A 22,852-nucleotide genomic window follows, 5' to 3' on the forward strand; every position below is an offset into this window, starting at 1 on the left:
ATGTTTTTCACATTCAGAAAGGCAGAAAATGGTTAATTGATTCAGCTCGTTAGTTAGCGCATGCTATTAATTTTGAACCTGTTTTTGTACGTGCAAATCTTCTACATTTCAGGTCCTTAATTTGGAGTCTGATCTGCTTCTAAATTAATAATTAGTTTCGAACTGTGACATATTTTCATTTTTATGAATGAAATGGTGAAAATACAACTTTATTGCTGTTCATTTTTGACAGTAACCTTGATAGCACCAGATACTCCTCACTGTTTATTTAAGTTATGAAAAAAGCCACCGACTTTTAAATCCTTTCTGTCAACACCTGACCTATATGACAGGTTGAATAACAAAAGGTCTTTGTAATGTGTCATAAAGACACAAAGAAATATCTCCAGGCTGTCCTTGTGAGTAGAGTTTCACCGGGCCACTCAAGGCACTGGTATTTATCTGCCTCCAAGATAAAAATCTGTTATTCAAAGTCCTTGAAACAGATATTATGTGGGGCAGTGAGCCAAAAATAGATATGACAGAAATTTTTCTACCAACTGCACAAATGCCACTTTAATACTGACATGATGGAACAAAACAGCAACAGGTGAGAGTAAAACTATCAACGGATCTGTTCACAGCCGTATTTGTGCGTCTCCAACAGATTTAACCCCCAAGATAAGAACCAGCTGGGATTCGGGTCGTTGATTCTCAAGAACGATTAATCACACAGAAAGTTGTGATCATCTCTTGTCCGTGACAAGAGATGATTGACATGTTTCTGGTTTGAGTAGTTTTTGTTGCATTTGGCCTTTTTACAAGATCTATTCTGCTTTGCAGATCCAATAAAACTGCAACTGTTGTATGCTGTGCCATGGGAGAAACTACTCAGATAAAGACAGCCGCTCCATGCTAAAGCAATGCAGGAATGGCTGAAAAGAGAACACACAGGGGGCAGAGGACAGTAATAACGGTTTTGTGTTTCACGGTTGGATGACTGCAATGCTCTTTTTACCAGTCTTATCAGATAATCAGTTTCACACCTTCAGGCTATTCTGAACCCAGTAGCAAAACTGCCTACTGAATCATCTGCTCCTAGGTATATTAGTACTGGTCTATAGTTAATGTTCTCTGCTACAGGCCATGCTTCTCAATATTCCTCTCACCAAACACTCTACAGCTCGGTGCCTTTTATCCCAATCCCAGAATCTTCTGGCCCTTTCCTGTATTTTGCTTCAACTCACAGGGACGGGGCCTTTCAGTCTGTGACCTCTAACCTGTGGAACAGTTTGCTCCTGCACATAGCTTTGCTGACTCTCTGGACATCTTTAAAGGGCATCAATTATGTAAAATTCACTTTTTTGCAGGTTTTTATTCTTCCATTTGGGTTTTTACTACCTCTAAAAACAACCCAATTATTTTAGAAAAAATAAAAAACACCGAGTTGTTTTTTTGGCAATACGTTAATGTTTTTTGGTGTCAAAAACCCTCTGATTGTTACGTCACATTACGCACTGCAGCGTTACCTAGCAACCCAGCACATTTGGTCAGCTTGTTTTCCCACTGCATGCGCTGTACAATGGCTGCTGGACAAGACAGGAAACCAATTGATGCATTCTTGTTGGTTGTGCAGGAGGCTCCACTTCTGCTTTTATTGGTACAGTTGTATGATTGCACATGTGTTTGCAGCCATTTTTATGCACATAAACATTGAGTTGGGGAGCTTCACTTCTGCTGTAACTATTGTTACTTTTCAAAATTCCTAAAGAATGTCATGTTTTGTAGATTTTGTTTACCTCTGTACAATAAAGTTATTTTAGTATTTTGTAGCTCTCTTGCAAACTTCGGGTTTAGCAATTTTCAAGAAAAAGCAAATAAAAATAACTGCTGAGGTTTTTTACGGTTTATTGGTTTTTCGATAATTCATTTTGTCATTGAATGATAAACATAATCATTCCACAGACTTCCCACTTTATCTTTATTCAGTATGTTTAAGTAAGCTACCTATTTCCTTCGCAGAGTACTTGCAACTATGAGAAAAAAATATTCCTCTTCACAGTAATAATAAAGAAGAAAATAAAACCCAATAGCAATGACAGATCAAAAATGTGCAGCTTCTCTACGATGCCAGAGCTGCGATTCTCAGTAAGTCAAGTGATAAAAATAAAACACTGTCTGCTGTTGAAGGCTAAACTCTTCAGTTTATTTCCCTCCCCTAGGAAGGTGTCAGGTTTAAACCGCTGAGCTGTTGGTTTGGTTGAAAAACTTGCCCGGTTGGTTGATGTGAATGTGACAAGCGGCGTCACATTCCATGTTTGATCAAAGCAAAACATCGGCTGCCAATTTTCCATTTAAAATCTTGCACAAGTTTCCATGTTCAACTTTATGACTGGATTAAAATGCCTGTAAGGTGTGAAATTTATTGGTGGAAAAAAACCTTAGCGGTTAGTAAACATGGCATCTAGTAAAACAAAACGGCTACGTTCACACTGCAGCCTGAAGTGACCCTAATCCGATTTTTTTATTAAACATATAAATATTTGTTTTGCTGTGGTCGTTCACATTTACAAATAAATACGACTTGTGTGAATCTCCAGTGTGAACTGCAAATGACAAATTCTGTCCATAAAAGTCTTACGAATATTTACTAGTAGTTTACTTCATAATTCAACTTGGAGACGGGACCTCTTAGGGAGCTCTGAGAAACTTGACTACCCTGTCCGCCATCTTCTCATCTAAATCATTTAAAATTTGGTAAAATATGAGCAAAACAACATTACACATGTTGTAATATAAACAATTTTATCCTGATACATTTTTCAGCCATATAATCCAGGCCTACACTAGAATAATAAGAACGTTTCTTTTCTGTTGTTTGGATTATTGGATTGGTGTTTCTATAGCTGTTTTTAAATACCTGCTAATTTTTGTTTTACCTGTAAAAGAAAACATGGTTTTAAATGACCTTGTATGAGTGGTGCTATGCAAATAAACTTGCTCTGCTTTGGAATGTAACTGCAATCACATTGTCTCCAGAGTAAATAATGTAAGACTTATATGTAAACACAATAATACCAGTGTAAATGCTTTAGTAACAGTGTTAGTTTGCAGTTTTTCTAAAGCAAAAAGCTCCTTGTTGGAGGTATGATAATGACTGTGAACTCTACAACCCCAATTTAAGAATGTGAAACCTCCTAACTATCCCACGAAGAAATTTTCCATACGCCCTGCCAGGTTTTAGCTATTTATAAATGACGCAGATCCATTTTTTGTCTAAACCTGAATGTGTTGTTTCCCAAAAGTAAAAAATAGAATCAGTTAATAATCCAGTCGAGCGTCTAAACATTGGGGAGTTAATGCTCAGGTCGCCTGCAGACAAGATAAAAACCATTAGCACAATTAAATCCTCATAACCGTCTAAGTTTCGGAATGTCAGACAGTTGTGTTAACAAGCTGGAGCTGACAACAAAGCTGATGGAAGGAATGCAGGCTGTGCTCAAACATGCAGGCGCTCATTTTTAACTGCAGAAGAAGAAAAACAGTTTGTTCCCGTGAGCTGACAGCTGTAGGCGCCACCTGTCATCTCAGTTCTCAGGAAGGAGTTCATTAAAATGCTTTAGCATAAAGCAGAACCAGTTTATGTTCCATCCACTATAAAGTAAGGGTGTTCAAAGTGCAGCCCGTGGGCCATTTGTGGTCCCTGGGATGATTTTGAATGGCCGTTGATTGTTTGGCCCGGCGATGGTTTATTTAATTTTCTTAGGATGAGTACAACACAGAAGTTTAACTCAATTTTAGTTTTATCTCATAATACGTCATGCCACAAACATGAAGCGGGTTTTTACTCAAAATCAGACTTTGGCACAGCCGTCCATTAAATTTGGAGTGACATTCTGTGAAAGAGGAGGAAAGAAAAATGGCGAATGACTGAGGGTCATTGCGCGTAACGGAAACCCTGTAAATTCTAGACACTAACAGGAACCATAGAAAAAAAATCACAAAAATCCGTGAAGAATGACGGAGTCCCTGCTCGAATTTCTGTGAAAGAGGTGTACGGAAACCCTTTGAAAGGCTGTTTACATCGTTTTAAACTGTGAGTGTGAGTGGGAATAAAAATATCAATAGGTATTTTGTTCCATATAACACAGTAGGAGTGTAACAGGTAAACCTTTTATAGATGCAAAAGCAAGAACTTGATGACTCTGTGTTTGATCTGATGTAAAGCACTTTGAAATGCCTTAATGCTGAAATGTAATATACAAATAAAATGTGATTTGATGTGATTTGATTTGAAGAAATTTGATAAACCACAAAGAAAACCAAGAAAGTTATTATTTTCACAACTTTCACAAGTTTATTGCAGCTGCAAAGCAGATAAATAACAATATACAACATCAAAAATAAAAAAGGAGAAAGGACAATTATAGCTAATAGATTGTAGCTAATTTTACAAACATAAAAGTGATAATAGGCAGTTAAAATCCATCAACATGTTTAATTAAATATGACTTTAAGGCTGCATGTTGACTCACTGTATCTGGATGTGGGTAATTCTGTTTAACTCTGTGGTTTTAACCAAAGATCAAGTCAAAATCGACTCAGGATGTTTGTTTTACATGGCAACAAATTGAGTGATAACAGCCAGACCACAGACTGAAAGATTTATTTCTGTTTCATGATACATGACTGGCTGAAACATGACCAAAGTGCCTTCAGTTGAAGGTGTTTGAAACACGTCGGCGAGCGAATTTCGGTTTCATCATTTGATAAAGACGTGTCGAGTAAACAGTAAACAGCTTCTTCAAAGCAGTGAAGATGAAACTCAGTACATTTTGAGGTTTTTTTTAAGGAAAGGGTTCATTCTGTGTACAACAAAACATTTGATTGGATTTTTTTATTTTTTTTTATCTGCTGCAGATAAACTGAGGCACTAATATGTGAAACTAATATGTGTTAAGATATTTGTTAAAACCGTCAACTTGTCGTAACAGTTTGTTATGAGACAGATAATCTGAGAAAAGATCTGCTACTATTGCTGAAATGCATCGCTCCTGACCAAAAACAACCAATCAGAACCAGGAGGCGGGTCTTAGCGCTGTCAATCAACATAGTGTAGTCCCTGCTAAATGTGGCAGAGGGACAACTTACAGTTCCAGAAAAACCGTTCATCCGCCATCATTGGTGCTCATGCTAACTAGCCTTAGCATTCAGAACAGGCTATGCTAGCTGCAGCGTAGCAGATAGCAAGGGGAAGATTAGCAGCGCCACATGGGGGATGATTGACAGCGCTAACACCTGCCTCCTCGCTCTGATTGTTTCTAGTTTGCACAGGGAAAAGCTCAATTTTTTCACAGATTTTGTCTCATTATCAAGATATAGTGATAACTTCAACAAATACGCAAAAAAATATTTTAAAAGTAACAATTTTTACTTTTAAGAAAGTTTTTAAAAAAGTCGATTAAAAAAAAAAAGGGTTATTATTTAAAAAAATTTCCAGAGAGTACCAGAACTCTCCGTAGGGACCAAACCGCAGACCTTTAATACTCACCACTCCAGCCTTTCAGAGCTGATACAAACACTAAAAAACTGACTGCATCTTTCCATAAATGTAAAAATTCCTAACCTTTCAAAGCTCTGAAGCACAAACACATTGTGGCAACACAGGAATACACATGGAAATACCGTACATACAGTAGTGCCCGCACTAAAGCGCTTTGGTCTGATCAGTTGGGACTCTGCTTGGACTCGGTCTGCCACAGACGACAGCGTGGAAAGGCACAGAGGAGACAGGCAAGAGGAAAACGAACGGCCATGCGGGGCTGGTAATGTGTCGATGTGCGCATTACTTCCTCAGAAGTGAAAGTCGTAGTTAAACGTCCCCTTTGGAGTGTTTGTCAGCCGTCAGCCTCTCTCGCTCCCGGTGCCGCTGAATGGCTCGCCAGATCCGGCACAGCACTCCACCGCTGGGCGGGAAGAAAGCAACAGCTCAAAACAGAAACTAAAACTGTTTTTACTGGGATTTAAAGTCCCTTAAAATGCTATTTTCACATTTGGTCAAGCTTCAAACTCAAACTTCTGTGTTTTTTATTGGGATTTTATGTGATAGACCATCATGAAGTTGGAAGTGGAGGGAAAAATTAAAAACTTTTTCCCTTTTTTCCCCACCTGTTTTAACCGTACACGTGTTTCTGTTGAGAATCTGTTTTATTTAGATAAAACAAAGTATTCCTAAACTGACAGAACTTAAAAAACCTTATCTGACCCAATCGCTAAGGCTTCAAAGGTGACCTGTTATACTCCCGTGGGTGTATAGGTTAAATAAAACATGTTCATTGCAATTATTTTGCACAATTATTCTTTCATAATGAGATTTTAATCTGATCTTTTCAGAATGAGATGTTTTAGGGCACTTTAAATCTAAATAAGCTGCTGAACCACATTTACACTGCAAAAAGATGCACAATTATGACACTGCTTTACTTCTTTGAAAAGCCGAAGTGGAGCCTCCTGCACAACCAGCAACAATGTAGCATGTGTTTTCTGGATGGCAAGTCAACAACAAAACACTTTTCTTTTCCAGCAGCCATTGCACAGCTGTTTTTGTTTTTTCTTAACATCCTGTATGAATGTTAGTACTACATTTTTCATATTCATTTAAATATATATATTTATTTATTATTATCTATTTAATTATTTGCACTACCTTTGAGAGTTGCTATCTTTTTAAATTTTGTTGTGCTTTCTTGCACAATGACAGTAAAAGAATTCAGAATTCTGGAGCTCAGCTTGTGTTGCTAGGTAACGGGGCTGGGCTTCGCCGAGGTTGCTAGGTAACGGTGCAGCGCCTGTAGAAAGTGACTTAACCATCAGGAGGTTTTTGAAACGGCTTTTCCTCTAAACACCTAGAAACTTTAATGCCCAAAACTGCCTGGGTGGTTCTTTTAAGCGGTTGGTTAAAAACCCAAATGAAAATATAAAAACGTTCTAAATGTGAATTTTGCATAATAGGTCATCTTTAACACTGAAAAAAAAAAACCAATAAAACAATTATTTTGTTTTCGCTAAACTGCAAACTGCTGAATGCTATTCAAGACATTTTTTTTTAAAAAGAAAAAGATTTGTGAATACCGTAGATGAAGAGAGCGGAGGTCATCTTTGGTGACCTCGCCCAGAATGTCAGACAGTGTGTATTCCTCCATCACAAACTGCAACACAAATTTACAGTCAGACTCTACAGTGACGGCGCAGGAAAAAGCCCAAATTCCCCTGCTGGTCTTCTACCTTGTCGATGGTGTCTGGGTCCACCCTCTGCTCTTTCAGCCAATCGGTGAGCTGCTTGTCCGGCTCGTAGTCCGCTGGGACATGAAGGATGGAGGGAGGAGAAACGTCTGAAACATGAAGCACAAACAGTTTGAACAGAAACTTTACTTTCTTCTTAATTTATCTTTAAATCTTTAGGTTTTTTATTTCTGTTTTTTTTGTTGTTGTTGTTGCTTAAAGCAGAGGCATCAAACTCATTTTCATTTTGGGCCACAACAGAAACCTGAATGTTCTTAAAGGGCCAGTTGTGCCAAAATATATTGATAAAACCAATTAAACTGTTAAAATACCAATAGTTAGCTCCTCCTCCAGGTTGGGAATTTTTACGATATTTGCGCTAAAGAATGATATTAAATGTGACTTTATTGCTTGCTGTATCAATTATGGACTATACCATCAGAAGGCCGAGGCAGCAGACAAATAAACTCAGAGTTTTTGACCAATTTTGAGAAAATTTGCAGTAAAAAACAGAAGATAGTTTTTTGTGTGTGTGAATTTTCCAGATTTGTGGAAGGACTTACTGATGTAATGGAGTCTAGAGGGCCACATAAAAAGTTGTAGCGGGCCAGATTTGGCCCATGGGCCTTGAGTTTGACACCTGTGGCTTGAAGGCTTGTATCCCATGGCTGCCCTTTGACCTTTCAGTTGTTTTTTTTCCCGGTCAACTTCCTCAACAATTGTTATTATTTCTTCACAAAACAACTCCCATCAATCACACACAGCTTCAGTTGTTTGTGTCAGATTTCTGTCATTCCTAACTCTGCTGTTCTCAATGGGAAAGCACATTTACAACAGCCTCAGCTGACCAAAGTGCTTCACCACAAACACAACATCACAGGTACATAAATGATAAAATGGAAAACAAAATGAAGTTTAGTAACAACAATAAGACAATAATAATAAGGATAAAAACCAAAACAATACTTAATTTTCTTCAGATTGAGAAGTTTAAATATATTCTCTTAGTACACTGCAAAAACACAAAATCTTACCAAGTATTTTTGGTTTAGTTTTTATTACAAATACCTTAATATAATGGAAATAAGGCAAAACTAACTTACAAGTAATGTTTCTGTGAAAATTAGGAGCTTGCTTTAAGTAAATAAATCCTTAAGATTGATGAAAAGGAGGCAGATTATTTCACTTATAACAAGGGAAAATGTCTTGATATAAATGAAATAATCTGACAACAGAACCAGTACTTCTTTCCCAATATTAAGGAGTGATTGATGTAAAATAAGCTCCTATTTCTTGCTGAGAAGTTAGTTTTGTCTTATTTGAAGTGTATTAAAATATTTGCACTAGAAACTAAACCAAAAATACTTGGTAAGATTTTGCGTTTTTGCAGTGTATTTGCGACTTGGATCAAATCTCTGCAGCGTGTCCTGATAGTTTGTTGGAGTTTTGCCCGTTTCCTCCTGACAGAACTGGTGGAACAGAAACAAGTTTACAAGCTCGACTTGCTCACGCACCTTTTCAGCTCCGCCCACATTTCCTGCAGGACTGAGATCGATGGCCTCTCTAACCATAAACCATTTTGCAACTAATTTGTTGTCGCTTAGGGGCATTGTCCTTTTGAAAGATCAACTTGTTCCCAAACTTTAGATCAATTGGTGTTACTCAATTGTCTTTACATATTACTGTTTCCTCATGAGTCACCAAATCCTCCTGCAGGGCCCACAAAACACAGTTTTAACACTTTGAATGTAACAAGTTCAGTCATGAGATAGTTGTGGGGGTTTTTTAAACAGAAAATGTTTAAGAAAAAAAAATTAGAGAGATCATTTAATCCATTCCGCAAAGCTTCTGCTGATTTCGGTTGATGTGAACTCTGGTGCGGTTTGAATGCATATGTGAACGCCAAGAGGACCAGAAACTGCTCCAAAAGCAGGAAGTGCAGGATTTTCCACAGTACATTGTAAGCCTGGCGGGCCACCAGGCTTAACTTGTGCCAGGCTTAGCCTTATTTATTTATTTTAGTTTTTTAATCATTGCCTTTTTTAAGACTTTATAGTTGGTGTTTAGGTATTAATCTTCCAGTCTTCTAATAATGTGTAACTATCAAGTGATATTTCAAATTTCCTGTCAACTTTACACCTTTTATAACTCAAAAACATGGATGAACGACTGCCCTAGCGCCCGAGACCCTGCTGAGCAAGTCTTCTGGGGGAAACCCTGAAGTGGACAGAAGCGCAAGGCATTCTGGGTACATACAACCAAAACAAACATGCATATTTATTTCTGGCTGGAGAAATGGCTCATGGTTTTTTACCAAAAACAAGAGAACCGCTAAAATCTGATGCTACTCCATTTTTGTTTACATTGTGCAAAGTTGTGCTCAGTGTCTTCTTTGGAGGTTTTTCTGTTTCTTCCTTTAGTGGTTCTTGTTGCAGCGCCCCCACCAGGCGAGGACGGGAACAGCTTTTTCAAACGGGTTTAGTTCTTTTGACATAGTGCAGTCTGGAAGCTGAAAATGTAATAAATGTTGCAATTTTGGTCCCAAATCAAACCAAGGACTATCAAGTGGGAAAACACTCTAAAACCCAAAAAACCCAAGCATGTCAGAGTTACTAATAAACCTTTCAATCACAAGTCTCAAACTCCAGTCGAGGGCCGCTGTCCTGCAGGTTTTAGATGAGCCACAGGTACAAAACACTGGAATGAAATGGCTTAATTCCCTCCTCCTTGTGTAGATCAGTTCTCCAGAGCCTTAATGACCTAATTATTCTGTTCAGGTGGTGCAGCAGAGGCACATCTAAAAGTTACAGGATTTCGGCCTTTGAGGACTGGAGTTTGACACCCCTGCTTTAGATGTTCTGTTATCTTAATATCTTTGTTTCCATCAAATGCTATGATACGTTATGCTACGCTAAATGCGTAGCATAAACATGCACACCTGTTTCTATAAAGGTGTGCAAGATTTGATTTTTGGCAGGTTGGTTAGGAATTTATTGTACTTTTATTTCACCACAAGGACGATGTGTTCAGGCGAACGGAAAGCAGCCGTTAACTTGTGCAAACACAGGATGTAAAAACAATAAATATGAAGGAAAGACCCATCTGTGCCACTAAACGTGAGTCAGTGTTTTCACCTGGAGGTCTGTGCCTGATTCGGATCAGCTCCAAGTCATGAGCCCTCTGCTGGAGCGTGGCCTTCAGGACATGCTGGTACTCCTTCTCCTTCTGCAGCAGCTCCTCCAGCAGCCTGCAGCCACACCGAGCCCACATGCCACCAGAACACCAGGCGCGAAACCAGAGAGAGGCAGAGGACCCAAACATTTTACTCAAGTAAGAGTAGCAAGAGTAGCACTACTTTAATATATTTTTACTCAAGTAAAAGTACAAAGAACTGAGTAACTGATCAAATTATCATTTAATATTTAAAAATTGCATCATCAGATTGACCAAATTATAAAGTTAAGAGGAGATTTTGGTATTTTAACAACTAAAATTACAATAAATCATACAACAAAAAACAAAAAAATCTGGGAAAAGAAAATTTTTTTTCAATAAGAAACTTTAATAAAACCTGCAGGTGAATTTTTGGTTAAAAATTGTTTGTTTTTCCTTCAGAAGGTAGAAAATCCATAAGTTTTACTGAAGTAGGAGAAGAGATACTTCAGAAACAAAGTACGACGAAAAGTAAAAAGTGCAGCATTGTAAAAATACTCCTGAAAGTACTTTTTAAAAATAAGAAGAGTTTCTCAAGTAAATGTAATTGAGTAAATGTCAGGAGTTGCTATCCAATACATGATACATTTGGTTCAGGTTTTGTGGAAATGAAGATTTCTATGTCTGGTAAAACCGGACTGGACTGGCTATCGGGCTTACTGGGCATAAACCCGCTGGGCCGATGGCGACTTTGGGTTTTCCTTCTAGTCATGATGATTGTTAAACGGTGATGAAAACATCGATTTTAAGCACTTTAAAAGCAGAACAAGAGACCAAACTGCTGAAAAGACCCATAAAACCAGAACAAATTAGCCAAAAAGCAGAAGAAAACAGATGAGCCTCTTACTTTATGACATGTTCGAATATTTTTATACATTTTTCCTTCTTTAGATTGTTTCTTTTAACCTCTTTATGGAAGAAGACGAAGTTGTGCCAAGAACTCCAATGGTGATTTGAAGGAGACGATGATAAAAATGTAAATTATTCCACGTTGGGTCGCCTCCACTAAACCGAATGAGAGGTGAAAAATCAGAAGTTGCCTTTCTTTTATTTATTTTTCACAAACTTTGTTCACATATCATGACGTGTTAGAGATTTTGTTTTATTTTCCAGGGGATACGGGAAGGAATGAACTTCTAAGTTTCCTTTTACAGAAACAAAAGACGACTTGTGTGAAACAACTTGTCAGCACAGGTTTGTAGCATCAGGAAACATTGTTACATTAAAAACACCATTACATTTATCATCTTCCTTCATAAAATAACTCATTCAGAACCACAATAAGCCTGCTTCCTGAAAAAAACCCCATCTAAAATCAACACCAGGTGCATTTTTATTTCATCCAGGTCATGGCGTTGATTTTTTTAACAACTTGAAGCCAAACACTGACACAAACGTCTGAGTGAAAAAAGCAGAAATACGTGTTCCACGTCAAATATTTTTCTGCTGCAGGATGCAAATGCAATCCTCTGTATCCAAAAAAGACACGACCTATGAACTGTTTTATTAAAAATGAATCACTTCTCGCAGGTTGACCACACAATGTTTTATATTTCAGCTAAGTTTTAATTTGCCTTAAAGTGTTCCTAACAGCCACCATGAAAACATTGCTTTGAACTGAATTATCCAGTAAACAGAAACCATATAATTAACTCCTAATTGCTAAGATGTGGCTGTTTGGTGTTTGGGAGTCTGCGGCTGCAGTAGCAAGACAAATATTGCACAACCAAGTGAGTCTTTTCTTTCCACGGCACATTCAGGCATTTATTTAAAATTCAGTTTGAATTGAACTTTCGTTTGTAAAATTTGGTGAGAAAAATGTGAAAAACATGCAATTTATCACTACAATGTAAAATCAAATGACGCTCTTGGGAGCCCCCTCGTTGTGTCGGGACGGTAAACAGCTGCTTAGCTCGCGTTGCCTTGGGCCGGCTCTGTGCGTCACAGTGCATCTCATGACTGCATCTCATGACTGCATCATTCGTACAATCATGAGATGCTTTTGGGCGTGTTTGCTACCTACGCTTGACATTCACATTCTGCGTTAGATAAGCATTTTTCTCATATTTCTGGTTTGAGATTATCTGTAGAAGTTTCTGTTAAAAGTTCTGACAGTTCTGACCTCATTGTGCTTTCTGTGCGTACCTGTTGGTCTCCTGCTTGAGCCGCCCCAGCTGGGCGCCGAGGGGAACGTGCGAGCGCTGATGCTCCTCGGTGTGGCTGGAGTTCACCGTGCTGGTGCTGCTGAGGACGGGGTCCGGCGTGGTTCCCGGGTCGTCCGAGGTTGGAGCTAAAACGGGACTGAACACAGCTTCCTCTTCATCCACCTCGTCGTCCTTCTCTGCCCCCTCACACTCAGAGGCTGGTCCAAAGTGGGTCTGCAGCTCTGGAGGCCAAAACCAGACATTTTGAGTCAAATATTACACCATAAAACCAAAGCATTTGTCCACATCTTACTGGCAGCATCAATCGATCATAGAAGAATTCACAACTTGTTCGGGAGGTTCAGTAAATGTTACAGAGTGTTTAACATTTCCATGACTCAGAAAGTTTGTTTATTTAAAAATGAGTAAGTTAATCTGAACTGCATGGTGAATTTGACGTTATCCCTCATTGCTCTATTAATCCCCAAAGAACGACAGGAATGAAAATAAGAGCAAAGACAAAGGAAAAACTGTATCTTAACAGATAAGAGCTGCCCAGTTTCAGAGTTTAAATTTAAAAACATACAACCCAACCCCACAGACATTGTGCCTGAACCCAATGTAAACTTGATATACTATGGAAATATTGTCTTTGCACTGGCTTAGTGATGTAACCTCCTTGTTTTTAGCTTTTGTTTAACATTTTAGCTTCATGTTGTTGCTTTTTGTAACTGCCTGTTGAGTCAAGTGCAAAACTTTGGGATGTGTGATTGATAGGAGCGAAGACAAGTGTGCATTCATTTTCTTTCCTCCCTTTCTTTCTATTCAACCTCAAGTCAACATCAGGTTTTAATCTAAGAGATTATTGTTTATTGAAAAAAAATATTTTTTTCAATAAACAATTTTTGAACTGCATTGTCAGGTTTGGCTATTAGCTTGAGTGGCTGTTAGCTTGAAATGCTGCTAAAGTTGGATATTAGCCACATTTGCTGCTAGCATTAGTGGCGATTAGCCTGCGTAATACCTTTAGTAGCTGCTAGCTTGCTATGCTGCTAAAGTTGGATATTAGCCACATTTGGTGCTAGCATTAGTGGCTGTTAGCCTGCGTAGTACATTTAGTAGCTGCTAGCTTGCTATGCTGCTAAAGTTGGATATTAGCCACATTTGGTGCTAGCATTAGTGGCTGTTAGCCTGCGTAGTACATTTAGTAGCTGCTAGCTTGCTATGCTGCTAAAGTTGGATATTAGCCACATTTGGTGCTAGCATTAGTGGCTGTTAGCCTGCGTAGTACATTTAGTAGCTGCTAGCTTGCTATGCTGCTAAAGTTGGATATTAACCAGGTTAGCCGTTAGCCCGAGTAGCTGTCAGCTTAAGGTCCTGTTGACACTACTGTAAATAATTAACATTTTATAATGTTTAACTGGAAAACAATTTTCTCTCTCGCTGACTGTCATTCTGGATCACTGATTCTCATATTGGGGGTGAAGCTTCCTCCTGGGAAATATGAATTGTTGCATAAATCTATATGGCCAATGTGCAAAACATTCATTGCATGTAAAGTTCATGTGTCACGATGCATACCAATAAAATTAATCAGCCAAATATGACACGCTAACAATAATTTCAGTCATTTTCATTGCTAATGAAGCACTTAAAAAGTCAACTGTAAGTTGTAAAACCTTCTTGAGATCATAATTTTGGTCTTTTAACCCACTGATGATGGGTCCCTTGGGATGTTCTGCTACAGTAGGCGTAGTTCTGGTCTCGTACTTCTCCAGTTTAAATGTTCCAACCTTACTCTTAGCTTGACTCTTCAATGACAATTTCCCCATTACTCTCCAAACACACTGCAGGTAAAATACTCACTTTTCACTTCTACAGACAAGAACATAACATGATATAGTACAATACTGGGGAGGAAATATCTAGATTTCACCATTAGAAGGCCGTAGGAGTTTAAATTCTCCCACCTGGAATGAGGATGGTGATGGCGGCCTGCACGGCTCTGCGGATGATGTTATCCATGGCAAACATCCAGTGAGGTTTGATGTGATGATTTCGCAGAACCTTGTTCACCTGGGAGCATCAGAGACTTTCAAAATAGTGCAAAATATAAACATGTCACATGTCTGCAATCTTAAATAAACCAAGAAATTCCAGATTTAGCAAGTCTTAGCAAACATTGCATCTAGCTATTACACCCATCTATCTAATTTTCTGTTTTTATTGCCCCTCACATGTTTTTAAAAATGCAATATTAAGCGTTTTTTTCTATAATCTCAGGATGTTTCATGCTAATCCCAGAGATTGTGCTGGTTCTGACCGAGTCCTGAAAGCCAAAAAGCACCAGCTGTATCTGGTTGATGGAGTTAGAGTCGAAGTCCAGATCCAGTTTGAGTTTGGAGATGGTGGCCGCCATGACGCGTCTTTCCGGAGAGTGAATAAAGTCCCGTAGGATGCAGATGATCTGCTTGATGTGCTCCATAGAGAGCAGCAGCTCCTCGCTGCCCTGGAATTACAAGTTTACATCAACAAACAAAATGCAGTAAAATATATAACGTACTGACTAACAAGCATCACTGTGAAGCCTGAATTTCATGCAATTAAATGGGTTGGATGGCAGTACTCTAAAAAAATAAGAACTGTGGCACCCCCTAGTGGTTATTTAAGAAAGTGCAATCTTTTTCTCCCCATGTCACTAAATATAAAACATATTTTGTTTGTCAGAAAATTTTTCTGTTGGTCAACATAGAGGTGAAAATTTTCTCAGAATTCAGAGAAAAACATCAGAATTTTGACTTTTTGTTCTAAAATTTTGACTTTTTTTCCCCCCCAGAATTCTGTTTTTATTATTTATTTTTTTCACTTTTTTAAAAGGAATTGATCAAACTATTGATCTTAGAAGTCAGAATAATTCTAGTAAATTCTGAGGAAATTTTTTTATTAACTGAGAAAAAATTCCGAACTTTTCCTTTTTGTGGCACTAATACTCTTCCGTTGAAAACTGCTGTCATTTGATTGATAAAATACTATTTAAGCATACAACCGTTATTTTCCAGGTTCCTCTGGGCCACATAAAGCTTTACGGTGGTCGGTATGTGGCCCGCGGGCCTTGCGTTTGACACACGCTGCTTCATGTTTCATCCCCACACTGACCTGGATGTGGTTCTCCTTCAGGTTGGAGATGACCTTCTCCTGGTCGTCATTCAGGACCTTGTAGAGAATAGCTCGCCTCTCGCTGTCCTTCTTCAGGAGGAAGAGGCCGCTGTCCCTGTCCTCCGGTGAGGGCGGGACGCTGCGGTCCTCTGAGACTGAACTCTCGTCTGGGACACTGCAAGACAAGATGATTTACAACAGCCTCGGTTTCAGTTTACTTGCAGATGCAATCCTCTCCTGGCTACTGTGTGTTCCCAGGGAAGTGCAGGGAAGCAAGAGCCAGTACGGCTGGACGCAACCCTCCGGCGCTGTGGAAGACACACGATATGCGTGTACACAGCCGCCAGCTGAGGATCACAAAATAATCAAGTTTCGTTATATTGATGTTGTAAAAGGCAGCAGAGCACAAAGACTCCACCTGGCCTCCAAACACGAGCACAATTATTTACTGAAAGGAGGAGCAGGTGAATTCCTGTGAGGATCAGGCTTTAATTCTTTACTTTTATAACTTTAAGAAAAGTCCAGACATTGGTAATTCTGTTGGAATATGAATTTGTCCGTTCACCACACCGTACCTGTCATTTAAACCACCTTTTATTTCATACCTGTAACCAAACCATGTGCCAACAAGGTTTATAAACCTCTAAACCTTTTTTTCACCCCCCAAAAAAAATCAATCAATCAAACTTAAGTCTTTTTAAGACCACCATAAATAAAATTTCAGACCTATAACAGGACAGGGGTGTACAAATGAAATAAAAAGGATCAAAACTTTGAAATTTCTGGGGCCTTTTTGTGACTCTGGGCTGCAGTTTTGTACTTCTCACATGGCACATGGCTCTCTAGCTAGCTAGCTAGCAAGAATTAGCAGTAGCCTTAATCGCTTTCTCACAGAACACAATGAGTGAAGCTATTTGCACACGACTCAAATTTTTTGCTTGATAGACATATTCAGCGAGAAAAATTTTTTTGAATATATATCAGCTCAAATAGGCCTGCTGTAATAATATTTAAGACCTGTGATCAACATATTTAAGGCCAACTTATGCATTTAAGACATTTTAAGAATGCCCTCCCTGGCTTAATTATCCCAAGTCAGTTTGTTCTTCTTGATATTTAAGTAAATTGATTAATTAAATAATGACAAACTCCCAAATATTATTTACTTTAGTTGTATTTTACCTTCTGAAACTTATGTTTTACTTTTTATATATCCAGTAATTGTGGTTCTGATTTGGATTTGAGCTAATTGACTTTGGATCAATATGAAAGTTAGCCACTGATCAAACCTTGGTAGTAAATATAATTCAACTGAAGTCATGTAATTACATTTCCTTACATGGAGATTGAGTAGATCATGGAAATGTCCTTTAAACTTCATGTTGGTTGTAAAAGAAGGTAGGAATCATCTCCAGATGAGGCATAAAACAGCTTATGGTCGCTACGTGTCTGACGGATCTTATTTATAACAGTTTACAGAAAACTGAAAAAGTAGAAAACTTTGCACTATGGGAAATAAAACCTGGGCATCATCATTTTTATTAGAATAAATAACATTGTTATCAGCGTAAAGCGGTACAAATCTGTCCCACAGGTTTTCAAACAAAGTAAAGAGATCCTAAAACAAAGCCTTGAGGCACACCTTTTGTGATGAGAACAAGTAAGCCACATATTTTTGTACATTTCTACTTTATTTTCTCTCTGCAGAAAGTAATCATCTCTCATTTTATAAGACCTTATTTTTTATTTTTAATAGTTTTTCAGGGATGCTGAAACTCCTTTGAATCTTTTTCTTTGGACCTTGATTGTTTTTTTTATGCATCGGTGCGTAACAGATAATCAGCTGAATGATTATTTTGACTTTCTTTTTCATTTTACTCAAATTTTAAACCTTGTTTTTTTCCATTTCGACTCTAACTGTGTTTCTTTAAACACAATATATGTACTGTGATGGCTGTCATTGTCAGGCCCAAAAAATGGCAAAAAGCAGCCAAAAACTACAGATAATAATAATAATAATAATAATAATAATAATAATAATAATAATAATAATAATAATAATAATAAATTCAACTTTAGAAAGTTTGAACAACTTTTGATCACTTTTAAAGTGTACAAGAAGATCTACCTGAGATATTCTGGTATCTAAAGCATCTTTGTGATGTAACCTGAGTCTGTCCTGACCTTAGGTAGCTGGAGCTGGAGGTTTTGAGGTTTTCAGAGCCAGAGGTTCTCTTCCTCTGGAAGAAAACGTCGTGTTTGGAGTCGCAGTCTGGACTCACAGAGCCGTGTTCGCTGCTGCTGCTGCCGGCAGCTTCGCCCTGCTGCTGCGCTGGAATGGAAACGCTGTGGATGTAGTCTGAAAAGACAAACACGCAGGAGAGACATGTTAGCATAAAAAAATAAAGGTACAGAAATGTAGCAATTGTTTCTGATGCAACTGAACTGCCCAACATTAACGTGGTTCAGGTTGTGGCTGAACGCGGTGTGTTTATCTGTCTCCCACCTGATGGTTTGAAGGCAATTTTGCTTTTTTTGCCCTTCGTGGTTTGCCTGAGGAAAATGTCCCTGAGCAGATCTGCAGCGATGGGTCTCTTATTAGGATCGGGCTCAAAGCAGCGCAGGATGAAGGACTTTGCTTCCAGGGACAGAGATTCAGGAATCTCTGGGTGGATTTTAAACATTCCCACCTGCAACAGAAAGTTAGTTTTTAAACATTTTCATCAACAGGAAGTGGAAACGTCTCAAAGATGGTGACTCTACACGGCTACCTTAAACATGGCTGCCTGTGGCTCTCCGAGCTCGTGAAACGGAGGTTTCCCAGTGGCCATTTCTATGATGGTGCAGCCCAGAGACCAGATGTCAGCCGGGGCGCCGTAGCCTCGAGGGCCCTTATCAATGATCTCTGGAGCCATGTACTGCAGAGTACCTACAACAAACCAAACAAACATTTCTAAAAAAAACCCCGTCTATTTCCGTATTGCAGGAGATTGATGTTTTCAGGTCGGATTAGGTTAAATTCTGGTCTAAATCTGATTATCTGTTTGTGATTGATGCATTTGGGGAACAAACAAACACCAGATGAGATAATTAGCATAAAAAAACGGCCATTTTTCCTCCTTGAATTTTCCCTGCATCCCAGAGCACTTTTACAGGAACAGCCATAAAAAAAGAGCGGTGGGAGACGAGCAGCAGGAACAGATAAGCAGACCAACAGACCTGCTAATGAAAGGTAAACACCCTTCTGCCTCTGCTTGATTAGCTAATCTAATTACACACCTCTGTGGCTGCAGGAGGAGGCCAGATGGCCAATGAATGTGTATGTCCACACACGCTCGCATGCTTGAGTGTTTCCATAGAGGCTGATAGAAGCTCTTGACATTTGGAGGGTCATTTGATATTTACTCTCATAGCATGAGACAGCAGCATTTCAATGACTCCATTTATTTATTGCAGACTGAATTGCTGTCTGTGCAGCCCAACGTATAACTGCCTGCTTAGTTTTTGAGTCAAATTAAGAAAGTAATATATTTTCACATATTTATTTTAACATTAAAGTGAAGTTAATTGTAGTTCTGTTATTTTTTTATGCTTGTATCTAAATAATATTTTTGTAAAACTGCAAAAACACAAAATTTTAGCAAGTATTTCTATCCAGTTTCTAGCACAAATACCTCAGTACACTTGAATAAGACAAAACTAACTTAGAAGTAACTTTTCAAGAGAGAATTTGAATCAATAATTCGTTAATATTGAATTAAAAAGTATTAGTTCCACTACCAGATAAAAATTTGTTGTTGTAAATGAAATAATCGGCCAGTGGAACCAGTGACTTTTAAAACAATATTAAGGAATTATTGTCTTAAATCAAGATCCTATATTCTAATGTATTAAGATATTTGCACTGGAAACTAGACTAAAAATTAAGATTTTGTGTTTTTGCAGTGCAGCTTAAACTTTCCCAGGATCTTTCTACCAGCATTGACTCAATTTATTATGTTTATAAATGTAAAAAACAAGATTAGATGTAGAGTTTAGGTTTTATTCTTTACAGATGCTACATTTCATGTTAAAAACTGGCGTCAGTGATGTTAGCTGTAGGTTTATTATCTTAAAACATTAGCAGATCAACAATATTTTACCTCCAGTAAAGTCATTTTTAATACAAACTCTTGTGTTTACTGTTTCTGGTTTTCTATCCTGTGTCTTATTTCTGTTATAGTTTTAAAGACCCTCCACTGGCTCCCTGTAGCTCAAAGAATAGACTTTAAAATACTGTTGTTAGTTTATAAATCACTGAATGGTTTAGCACCACAATACATTAAAGATCTGCTGCTGTTGTATCAACCTTCCAGAACTCTCAGGTTCTGGTTCTGCTCTGCGTCCCCAGAACCAGAACCAAACGAGGAGAAGCAGCATTTAGCATCTATGCACCAAAAATCTGGAACAAACTTCCAGAAAACTGTAAAACAGCTGAAACACTGACTTCCTTTAAATCTCAACTAAAAACCCACTTTTTAAGAGTTGTATTTGGAAATGTAATCAATTGCAAATTTATTGACAGAATCTGACTTGATGTTGTGTTTTGATTGTTGATTCTATGTTGCATTGTGTTTCTGTGTTTGATTTGATGTAAAGCACTTTGAAATGCCTTGCTGCTGAAATGTGCTATACAAATAAAATTTGATTGATTGATTGATTATAACAGAAATTACGTAAAGCATCCCGGGAGGAGTTGCAGGGTACCTGTAAACGTTTCTGTGCAGGGATTTACTCCAGCCAAGCGTTTCGAGGTTCCAAAGTCAGAGATCTTCAAGACGCCGCTGTAGGTGTTTACCAACACATTGTCTCCCTGTAGAAGATAAAATAAAGGTCAATTAGCATTTTTACTTACCTTAAAATAAATATCTCTTGCTTCCTGTTGTTTTTTAAGCACTAAAATAAGCGACTTAATCAGTAACAGAGTGCCGCAGGGCATTGTTCTCGGTCTGTTAATTAATTGTTCTTCTCAAAACTTTAATATTGAATTTATCCCAGAATAACTTTAGTTATTAAATATATAGGGTGATTTCCACATCCCTCAGACAGATAAAAGTATTTAACAAGAGCTTGTTCAAAATTTGACGAACCTAAAACAGAAGCTGCGTTTTCATTCACCATATAATTCTGCAATTTTACATTTTGAAAAAAAACGTGCTTTATGGAAATACGCCAATTTAAAAAAAAAACCTCTTGATTTTTAATAAAATGTTTTGGCACTAGGATAAGGTGTTTTGTATCACCATTTTGAAATTACCTTATTTTGCAAAACTGCTATGGAAGCACATTTTTGCATCACTGAGTCACATGATCAATAACAGGATGTTACTACTGGCAGAAACCACAAAGAAGAAAACAACAGGAAGAAGTTGTTTTCTTCTTATTACACAAACAAACTTATTCATGTGTGATTTTAATTGCGTTTCTTAATTAATGGAAACACTGCAATTATAAAATTGTGTTTTTTCAACATTAGTGGAATACAGACAAGGTTCTGCTCAGATTTGTACTGGAAACGCAGCTGGATCGTTAACCTGCCGCTGTATAAAACCAGTTTGTATTTACCTTTCTCTCTGCTGATGAGCTGAAGCTACCCCATATTTGTCACCGTTTTGTATTTGACTACTGGTACCTTTATATCTCTGTGGACAATCTGGTTCTCATGCAGGTAGCGCAGCCCCTCCAGGATCTGTCTGGTGTAGAAAATGATCGTCGCTTCTTTCAAAGGTCCCCATTTTGACCTCAGTAAAGCAGACAAGCTTCCTGGAAAATAAAAACAAGTAATGTCCAACAACCTGACAGCTTTAAGAGGTCGCCTTGTTTCATAAGAACCGATCTAACAGTGTTTGTCCTTCAAGGTGAGGCAACAGATTCTCTGCGGTGCAGAATTGTACCTCCAGGCACCTGTTCCATGAAGATCTTGATGTATCTGTTCTCAGAAACCGAGCCCAAATACTGAACGATGTTCCTGTGCTTCAGGTACTTGTGAAGGGCAATTTCTTCATGAAGTGGCTGCGAGTATCTGATCACAGAAAGGGAAGAACAGAAAATAACAAAATGCATTTTGATTTTTAATTCATTTATTAAAATTTATATCCATCCATCCATTTTCTAACACCCTTGTCCTTTAGTGGGGTCAGGAGGGTTGCTGGTTCCTCTCCAGCTGCGTCCCGGGCGAGAGGCGGGTTCACCCTGGACAGGTCGCCAGTCTGTCGCCGGGCAACACAAAGACAAACAACCATTCACACACACACTCACACCTAGGGAGAATTTAGAGAAACCAATTAACCTGACAGTCATGTTCTTGGACTGTGGGAGGAAGCCGGAGAACCCGGAGAGAACCCACCATGCACAGGGAGAACATGCAAACTCCATGCAGAAAGACCCCGGGCCGGGAATCGAACCCAGGACCTTCTTGCTGCAAGGCAACAGCTCTACCAACTGCACCACTGTGCAGCCTTAAATAAAATTTATATGAGTTTTCTTTTTGTATTTAATGTACTAAATACATATATGTTAGGGGAACACCAATTGCAGTTTTCGGGCTGATTACTGATCTTTAAATAGCCTTGAATGCCACTAAATGTAGCAAGAAAGTCGCTGAGTTGGCAACAGTGGGGCGACGATTGTTGACTGCAAACATTCAGATGACGGCTGTGGTTGATTATCAGACCTTTGCAGAGGCAGATAAAACTGTCAGATAAGATGAGCTTCACATGTAAATATCAGTCGATCTCCAAAAATTAAGGAAGTCGGCGCCAGTGAATCAGTGCATTTCTAATATTTTGCATTTATTATTACGAAAGAAGATTAGAGCCGCTGCAAAAATTGAAAAAGAATCTGACTTTAATCTTCTGAGATTAAAACAGCTTTTTATTATGAAGCACAAATATGAATCGATATCCGATTTTAATGCTACTGTTAATACTACTGATAACCGATATTTACCAATATTGTATGGACCATTTAAAATGATCAGTTTCTCTGATTTTACTCTTTATATTTATATTTTGAGTAAAATGAACATTGTTCTTTTATTC

At 38.3% G+C, this 22,852-nt stretch overlaps 1 protein-coding gene across 2 annotated transcripts in view; it reads right to left on the bottom strand.

Moving 5' to 3' along the window:
• Window positions 1-4,837: 4,837 nt before the first annotated feature.
• The window catches only part of map3k15 (mitogen-activated protein kinase kinase kinase 15), a 35,405-nt gene continuing 17,390 nt past the window's right edge, over window positions 4,838-22,852 (bottom strand). For both annotated transcript variants that reach the window (XM_044104015.1, XM_044104016.1), the window contains 14 exons: window positions 21,707-21,834; window positions 21,445-21,575; window positions 20,520-20,625; window positions 18,545-18,702; window positions 18,280-18,463; window positions 17,958-18,132; window positions 15,774-15,948; window positions 14,941-15,126; window positions 14,588-14,693; window positions 12,619-12,859; window positions 10,395-10,507; window positions 7,264-7,370; window positions 7,111-7,187; window positions 4,838-5,945 (listed from right to left, as the gene is read on the bottom strand). In XM_044104015.1, the coding sequence (XP_043959950.1) occupies window positions 5,852-5,945; window positions 7,111-7,187; window positions 7,264-7,370; window positions 10,395-10,507; window positions 12,619-12,859; window positions 14,588-14,693; window positions 14,941-15,126; window positions 15,774-15,948; window positions 17,958-18,132; window positions 18,280-18,463; window positions 18,545-18,702; window positions 20,520-20,625; window positions 21,445-21,575; window positions 21,707-21,834 (1,981 nt within the window). In that variant the 3' untranslated portion in view covers window positions 4,838-5,851. The remainder of the gene's footprint in view (window positions 5,946-7,110; window positions 7,188-7,263; window positions 7,371-10,394; window positions 10,508-12,618; window positions 12,860-14,587; window positions 14,694-14,940; window positions 15,127-15,773; window positions 15,949-17,957; window positions 18,133-18,279; window positions 18,464-18,544; window positions 18,703-20,519; window positions 20,626-21,444; window positions 21,576-21,706; window positions 21,835-22,852) is intronic.

Source organism: Gambusia affinis, linkage group LG21, assembly GCF_019740435.1.
Source record: "Gambusia affinis linkage group LG21, SWU_Gaff_1.0, whole genome shotgun sequence".
Classification (NCBI taxonomy): domain Eukaryota; kingdom Metazoa; phylum Chordata; class Actinopteri; order Cyprinodontiformes; family Poeciliidae; genus Gambusia; species Gambusia affinis.